This window comes from Gavialis gangeticus, unplaced genomic scaffold (genome assembly GCF_001723915.1).
Source record: "Gavialis gangeticus isolate Ggan-Ray unplaced genomic scaffold, GavGan_comp1, whole genome shotgun sequence".
In the NCBI taxonomy this organism is placed as follows: Eukaryota; Metazoa; Chordata; order Crocodylia; family Gavialidae; genus Gavialis; species Gavialis gangeticus.
The window spans coordinates 27885085-27894139 of record NW_017728992.1 but is presented as its reverse complement, the minus strand read 5'-3'; the positions used below and the strand labels follow the sequence as shown (position 1 = coordinate 27894139).

Genomic DNA, 9055 nt, shown 5'->3' with positions numbered 1-9055 from the left:
GTCTGAGCCCCCAAGGTCTGGAACAGCCTGCCATCGGCAGTGGTTCAAGCACCTACGTTGAACACCTTCAAGAGTAATCTGGATGTTTACCTTGCTGGGATCCTATGACCCCAGCTGAATTCCTGCCTTTCAGGCAGGGGGCTGGACTTGATCTTCCAAGGTCCCTTCCAGCCCTAATTTGTATGAAATCTATGAATGCTGTTTTCAGCTGGGGGATCTGACTTAAATGGATTGTTGAGGTCCCTTTCAGCCTTTTTTATTTTTTAATTTGATTTGTAGCAGAAGGTGGAGTGTCCTACAATACCTCTCTGTGCATGAGTCCAGCAAATAGTCCTTGATTTAGTTTCCCCATCTGCAAAATGAGAACAATAATGCTAAACTCCAGGAGTATGTTATGTGAGGCTTAATGGGTTAAACTTAATAAAGTGTTTTGAGAGGAATGAGAGATGGCTAACCATGTGTTTTGTATTGTGACATTGACTATTCCAAATCCTTTATGTATCTTTGAGAGAAGATATTAAAACTAGGATAGGGAAATAAATAAACTTTAAAATCTACACAGGTATTTTCTCTTGGGTCTGAAATGCTGTATTGTTAACATCACATAACTGTCCACTTTTGCAAACTACTTGATTGCCATGGAAAATATGTGTCTCATGGGTTTTTCTACCTGTTAATTAGCAGCAAAGGTCAGTCAGGTGTTTGGTCTGTGCTTTTGATGACACTCAGTGAACTATATTTGGACTCAGTACAAATAATGAAAAAAGAGTGTCTAGCGTTCCAAAGGGGAAATTTCATTGAAACGTGTATAGAAAAATAGAGAAATCTATAAACCATACAGCAAATGGTGAACTCCTACTCCTATTTATTTCCTCTCATTTCTAAATTCTTCTCATAATATTTTCTAGGGTTTGTTTCTTTTTCATTCCCAGGGACATCTTGGTAGAATGGATTTTTTCTCACTATTCCAGTGTGTGTGTTCAGGTTGTTATTCTTTTCCCTTCGACTGACATTTTAGATGGTTAAACAATACAGCATGAAGGGCAGGGGTGTGATTATCATAAGATAATCACACCCATGGGTGTAAAGAATAACAACATGTTTCACATAGAAGTTTCTGTATTAGCTCTGTAGAAAAAGAAACCAAAGGACAAAGCTTTGTGTTCCTCTCCCTTTCCTGACTGCCAAGAATACGATGTTCTTCCTTTACCTCAAAAATGTTGCTCAAACATTTTGTAGCGTGGGGGGGGGGAAGGAATCACAAGGAAAATTAGTGCTGATATTTGTTGACTGTGTTCAGTAGCAAAGAGGAGCAGTAGAAACAGTTAACTTTAATATAAACAAACAAAATATATGTAAATATTTCTTCTGTTTTTGTACAAAAAGCAAGCTAATTTATCTAATTGCAGATTTGTTCTTCTAGTAAAAAAGGGCAGTTTTGATTCCAGTGCTGCAATGACTGCTTGTTGATTTTTGTATAATGTTTTGGAAGCACTGAACATCTAACCTCTTTAGAGAGGATCCATTGCTACAGAAATATGTTGGTAAATAAACAAACAAACTCCTTGCTCTTATTTTATTTTTAAAATTTATTTTCCCTCTACCAGAGCCTTGGATAAAAACAGTGGTATCTAAGATGTGAAATACCACTTTTTTATCCAAAGCTGATTTTTCCTTCTTTAAAAGTAGAAGGGTTGAATGCACACTTGATAAATTTGCACCAATACAAATTGGGGAATGATTGGCTATGCTGCAGTGCTGCAGAAAAGGACCTGGGGAGTTATGAAACAACAGTGTGCTCTTGTTAGAGAAATAGCATACCGTGCTCTATTAATGGGAATGTCACTTGCAAGTCAGGGAAAGTGATTCAGTACTGCTGAGGCCTCCCTTGGAAGACTGTATCTAGTTTTGTGCACTTGAAGAAAGGTGTAGACAAATTACAAAAGGTCAAGGGAAGAGCAATAGAACTGATTAGATGTGTAGGAAACACGAATTATGAAAAAAGCTTAGAAGAACAGGGATTATTTAGTGTGGAGAAGTGAACACTGGTGAGGGCAGGGGATTTAACTGCAGTTTGTCAAATCCCTGGAGGGTGATTACAAAAAGGATGGAGTTAGACTATAATGTGGTCGTGAGACGAGGACAAAAAGTAACAGTCTCAAATTGCCACAAGGAAAATTTGAGTTGGATATTAAGAACTTCCCAAATATGAGAATCGTTAAGCAATGAAAATGATTGCCAAAGAGGCTGTGGAAATTCCATCCTTGGAAGTTTTTAAAAGCAGATTAGACAGACACTTGGATGGGAAGGTTTAGACAACAACGTTGCTGCTGGGTGGTATCCTGAAGTCCCTTTCATCCCTATGAATCTGTGATTTCTGGGTTACAAACAAATATTTTTTCATAATCCAAGCAATGCTGATGTGTCAGACCATCAATATTTTAATTTCCAAAAATGTTGTGTATGTGCAGTTAATGTTTCTGTAAAGTTCCAGCAATAAAACCTAGATAATAGCAAGAAGTGTTTTGGCCCCAAGCTTTTGCAAGTATGCTTTACTTCTGACCTGGAGTAGCTATTCTTTCCTGGGATTTCTTTTGAAACTGTCTATAGCTAATGAAGTTTTCCATATTCTTAGATTTCTGTGGAGAAGAAATTACACAAAGGCCAAAAATTCATTTTGTGTAAACTAACAAACATTATCCCTCATACAGTAATCTGTAGGTGAAAGGCCCAATCTTATACCACCAGTACCTTGTATTATCCAGTTCTCACAGCATACCTATTGTATGCACTTTAAAAGAGCCTCACTAATTCTTAAAATGCTTTAAAAAATGAACTGAAACACTCCACAAAAGTTTCAAAAGAAATTTTGGTTATCATAAAACTCTTTGAAGAACCAATTAGCACAGCAGTGCATACATCACCTGTTGAAGTGTAAAAAAAAAACAAAAGAAACAAACAAAAAAACCTGAAATGACTCTCTTCAGTGAAGTGTAAATGGTTTTCTTTTTTTCCTTCTGCTAGGTAAAAAATGGTTGGTTGTGGCAGTGTATTGTGAAGACCTCAAGAAACACCAACAGTTTCTCCACTCAGTTTTCATGATGTAAATGAAGTCTGGCTTTTCCCCAATGGGCAGCTAAACCATGGACAGGCTAAAAAAAAAGTTTTGGACTGTCTTTCTAAACCAGGCTTCACCTTCCCTCTTGAAAACCTGTTAAAGGATTACAGTTGAAACGGACAAGAGAAAAGGAAACCTTGAACTGGAAAGTTAACCTACAATGAGAATTACGAGCACATCTTGTATCTGCCCAGTCCTAGTTTGTCTCTGTTTTGTGCAGAGATGTTATGGAGCTGCTCACCATGGCTCCATCAAGGTGACTAGAAATCAAACCAAACACATAGAAGGTGAAACAGAAGTACACCATCGTCCCAAACGTGGATGGGTGTGGAACCAGTTCTTTGTTTTAGAAGAGCACATGGGACCAGATCCTCAATATGTGGGAAAGGTAAGACCTTATTTCTTTCTTATATAAGGTACAGCAACACTTGCAGAGGAAAATATTGTCAATTCAGGTTCTTCCCTTGCTGATGCCTTCAAATTTAAAGGAGATTCCCCACAGTGAATGATTCTACAGACGCTTCCAGTGTATTTGCCTGTTGCCCATATTTAGTTACAGTAATGAAGATAAAAATGATATTGTCATAAAAAAGCAATGTTGTTTAATACTTTTTAGAGTTCTATATTAAAAAGGCAAATGAAGGTTGCTGAACTGAGCGGTGGACTTATGTACCTGCATCACATTCTGTATTACCCCATGTGTATAATGGATAATATACTAAGGTTAGCTACACATTTGATTAATTCAGGACAACTTTAAACTCTCTTCTGAGGCATATTTTGGAAACAAATTGGGTTTAAGGTCTTGACCAACTTGAAAGCAAAATAGAGATGATCTATTTCAGAGGGAAACCCCTATGTGGTGCACTCTGTGTAAGAGGGTAGATAGCATGTTCACCTCCAAACGTTGAGGTGTGTGCGCTTAGGGTTATGGAAATGCCTTATCTACATGCTGCTAAGGCACAACTGAAGTGTTGCAGGAGCCCAGGAACACTGCAAGGACTGTTTTTTTTTGCCTAGCTTTTGGGTAGTCAATCTGGAAGGGCTGGGGTAGAGAGGGGGATACCATCCCACAATATTTAAGTATAAGAAAAAGGGCCAGCAACAAGTTGGTTAACATTCTGCAGTAGTGTCTGTATGATATAATCCATGTTGAAAATATGTTAAAAGAATATGATATTTGCATAGTGGTTTATGAGCTTCAAAGTTAAAAGCTTGTTATACTCAGTCCATTCATGTGTTATGATACCACTTTTTATTACATACACTAAATCAATATTATCTTGCTTCATTTATCAAGAAAGATGACAAAGTTTACCATGGAAGCAAAGGCAGGTCAGCTAATAGGAAAGAGGGCAAGGAAACAGAAATTATCATAAATTATCATCAACATGATGCATCCATGCTTAAGCCAAATGCATTCATAACTCATAAGACGTAATGGGTGAGGTGGTTCTACTAGAGAGTATTAATGCAATTATGCAATTAGGCACTGCTTAAGCTTCTTTATGGCTCTAATCAAGAAAGATTGAATTAAAATTGGAATAACTATAGGAAAAGTCCAGTAGGAGTGGGTAAGTGAAGAGCCTATATTTAGAGGCCAAAGAGCTTGGAAAAGATTCCTAACAAACAGATTTACAGTAAAAGAAATAGATGCAAGAAAGCTAGCTGATTTCAATATAAAGCTGGCGAATGGACCCAAAAAGTCATGTCATCCATGTGTATGTGATAATTTACCATGTTCTAGGTACTATGTGCTGCCCTAGGGAGACTGCTTCCTAAACTGGAGTAGGGTAGCTGCAGCCCTGGGGTGGATTAATTAACATGAGGGAAAAATCTTTGGCAGTCACTGAGCCTGCTTGAAGTGCCTTGGATAAATTATTTTCAGTATAGGAAGAAGCCTACCTGCAGCAGTGCTGTGTGGTTGAAGATATTATGCTGGACCTTGGTAAGCATGTGTAGCAGTGATTCCCAAAGGGTCTGTTACAGCACTCTAGTGCGCTGCAAGCCCAACAGAAATGTCCTGTGAAAAATTGACAGTAACTAACGTTCTGTTTTTGCCGTGGTCTCTGCACAGAATGAAGATTTCTCAGTGAACAAGATTTGTTAGCATTTTTTTAATGGTTTCCTCTGAATGGGTGACCCTATCTCTCTTTGTTCCCCTGTGCACCGCCCCCCAAGCATTTTTTCTCTTAAAAGATTAAAGGGTATCATGCTAACAATTTGTGCGTCTGACTTGCCTCATCAACATTAGTAAATTTATAGTAAATTTATACTTGCAGTACCTCTATGGGGTTTAGAAGCATTGGCAGTGCCTTTTATATTTAGTGGTAACTTTGATTATTTGTTTTAATATGGAGATTTGTTGACCAACATTCCAACGTGAATTCATTAAGGAAGTGTGTTTTTTGAAGACAAAAAAATAGTAGTAGTCAACCTAAGTGCAGTATAGAGGCTATGTTGTGTTAGTGTTTCTTTTAGGTGCACTGCTGTTGCATTTTATTGTATTTACTTTATCAACATTTCATTTCATATACCTTTTAATTCATAAGAGTTTTTGATAGCAAGACCCTTGATCTATGGAAGAGGTTAAGTGGGCATCGCACCATAATTTTAGGCTTCTGTTCAGTGTCACTGCCCTGTCAATGCTGTCAATTATTATTTCAGTAGTCTGTTCTGCCTCATTGATGTTAGTGTGTTAGCATTTGATATCTGCCCTTTCACATTTTTCACACCCAATTTGGGAATAGCATCACAAAAGCAGAGTCATTATGTAAAATGCTGTTATAATGATTGCAGTCATTGTCATGGAAATGTGTGCAAAGGACAAGAATAGGTCTGCAATCAAAATGGTACGGTTTTTCATCCTTATCATGATATGACTATCAAGGCGATGGATTAATTTACTGTCATTGTCTGTTTGTTCTACAGTATGTGTTAGGGCAACAAGTCGTTGCCAGATTTTAATATACAATATATACCAACCCTTAACATATGTGATTTTTGAATTGTCTTAGAAAAATATTGCTTGCAGACTAGAAAACTGTATGAAATTAATAGTTATTAGTAATGCTTTTAAGATTTTCACAAGTGCAGACAAAATATAGCCCTTTGCTGAGTGAGATTGTGATAAGAATGAGAAATGATCCTTTTGCACATGATCAATTCTCTGTCTGGTTTTAAGATTGTTATTGGATTTCTTCACAGGGATTTATTTTTTTCCAAAACGATAGTTGATTTGGGGAAGATTTCCCTCCAAATATCCCAAGGGAACAAACCTATCTAACAGCTGCCTGACACAATGTTCAGTGTACATATGCAGTAAAGGGATGTCATCATGTGGGCCTTTTTGCTTCACAGAGTGTGTTCCAGCCTACATCAGATCTGCATTCAGTGAGATGGGGGTTTATGAGCAGATCTTACCCTTAAGAGTAATTGCAATGAGACAAAGCACTGCATGCTCCAGGAAAGGTATAATTTTGAGCACTGAGGGAAGCAGGTTTTCTGAATATATATATACACCCAGGAAGAACCCATATACACTCCATGTACACCCCAGTCCCTCCATGTAGTTCACCCCTTTCAGAAACAGCAGATTTGTTAGAGGAAATGCACAAAAAGTTTTATTGTTCTCTCATCTCCCATGATGTATATCAGTTACATTTCCTAGGCATTAAAAAAGCCAAACAACAAATATAAAAAGTGTGTGTGTGTGTGTGTGTGTGTGTGACAAATATAAAAAGTGTGTGTGTGGGGGGGGGGGGCATTTAAAATGTTCTTCCATTTTAAATGCCTGGAACAGACGGGTACCTGACTCCTTATGTTTAAAGGACCAGCACACAGGAAATAGAATCATAGCTACACATCTTAAGTTGGAGAAGCAACTAAATGCACATGCATGGAAGGGGCAGCAAAAATATCTTGAATCTAGACTGAATAGCATTGAGTGAATATCCCTAGAGTGTATGCCATAAAACAGATAGCATAAAGATACAAGCTTGGGATTTATGAGACTTGAGCCTGTTTTCTTTGTGGATCCTTTGGTTCTGTGACTTCTTAAGGGTGTTTCCCCCTTGTGCAACTACACAGCCCTTCCTACAAGGCATGAGTGAATCTGGTTATTACTGCATTTCACTTGCTTAGGGTTATTTTCAAGAGTACTTCTCCCGTAGCAGGAGGAGATTATTGTAGGGGGTTTTATTCTTATTTTTATTTTACCTGTCATCGTATAATTCTTGTGAGATGTTATTTATAATGAGATGGTATGACAAATGAAAGAAATGTAGTAATATGACTGAGATTAAAGCGTGTACAAGTGTTATAGAGAAGTTGGTCAAGCTTTTTTAAGCAAATCATGCAGTGCTATGTTAAAATATTCAGCTGAGAATTATATGGGAAAAGAGGTCTCAGTTGTCATCTTGGATTTTTAAAGTGACAATTTTGTTACTATTTTATTATAATTATTACTTTACTTTCCTTGAAAATTGAAGATATGGTGTATCAAGCACACTTCCTGGTAAAGAGAATGCAACTATATGACACGTAAGAGAATAGGTCTGATATGTCACAATGATGGCTATAGTATTTTCCTGATTATATAAGGGAAATTACAGCTTCTCTGTCATAATGTTAGTAAGGAGAGAAATTGAACTTACTTCTGCATAGACAACACTAGCATGAGCCCTGGCCCTAGCCCTTCAGCTTCACTTTCAGTTCTTTAGCCATGGGTTCCCCTGCACATTGAACATTATTATATGCTAAAAAACCCCAAAAGTTTGAACATTATCATATGATAGACTAGTAAACTTTTAAAATTTATTTTAATCATTTGAAACACTGCTTTTCTTTCTTCATAAAGAAAATGAAATGGGAAATGTATGTTCTGCAATCTTATTGAAGATTTTGCACATGGTTAGCTATTCTCGTGTCATTGTAAAGATGAGCACAAGTGGCATAATAACATCTAGAACAATATGTGCTTCATTTTATGCCTGTTTAAATTGTTTGTTTCACAACTAATAAATTCAGATAAAAATGATTTTTCCAGACTTTATAGCAATGTTATGGTAATAAAAATAAAATAAAAGCATGAATATTCAAGCACAACTTCTTTGGTTCCTACCCTGACTTCGGGCATTTCCCAAAGATTATGACTTAATATTATTATTGTTGTCATTTTTGTGGCTATTGTTATTGTTATTTTATCATTATTCAAATAATAAACAATATGTGTCTACATACATATATGCATTTACTGCTTTAGAAAATATTGAAAAAGGATTGCAAAACTGATGCATTAAAAAACAAATACATTAAAATACTATTTTTGCTTTTAGTTTTTTGTCTTTCACACTAGAAATTCTTGCTTGTTGACCTTGGTTGTTCACATGTAGCAGGGTTGTTTTGCTTTGCTTCATTTTGGGTTTCTTGATGCCCTCCTTCAGCCATTTCACCAGTGCCTGCACTTCTGGTAACAGTGGTTTGCCACAGCCGGGAGCATCGATCCCTTGGAACTTGTGCATTTTGTTTTCAAGTTTTCTCACTACAAGGATTACCTGGCTCAGGAGGGCATTACCACTGCTGAGGCTGTTGATGGCCTTGAGGAAGGGCTTCAGGACCACCAAGATCTGGGAGATGGTATCCCACTCAGCTTTGTTAAGTGGGCCACTGATCCCAATCTCCCCATGCAAGACCATCTCATGAATGGCCATCTGTTGCTCGACCAGCCTTTCCAGCATCTGGTATGTGGAGTTCCACTGAGTCTCCACATCCTGCATGATTTTGTGCTGTGGGATGTTCAGCTCTGCCTGTTTGTCCCACAACATCTTGCCCCCTTGATGCTGTGGTGGAAGTAGCCCACCACCTTCCTGCATTTTGAAATCAGGTGGCTGGTTGTGATGGCACCCTCTCCGGCAGCCTTGTCCCCCTCCAAGGCAT

At 37.6% G+C, this 9055-nt stretch overlaps 1 protein-coding gene across 1 annotated transcript in view; it reads left to right on the top strand.

The window, feature by feature from the left end:
• CDH18 (cadherin 18) overlaps positions 1-9055 on the top strand; it is a 627153-nt gene that overhangs the window by 246796 nt on the left and 371302 nt on the right. Inside the window, exon 3 of the mRNA XM_019521435.1 lies at positions 3025-3506. Within this exon, the coding sequence (XP_019376980.1) occupies positions 3279-3506 (228 nt within the window). The 5' untranslated portion in view covers positions 3025-3278. The remainder of the gene's footprint in view (positions 1-3024; positions 3507-9055) is intronic.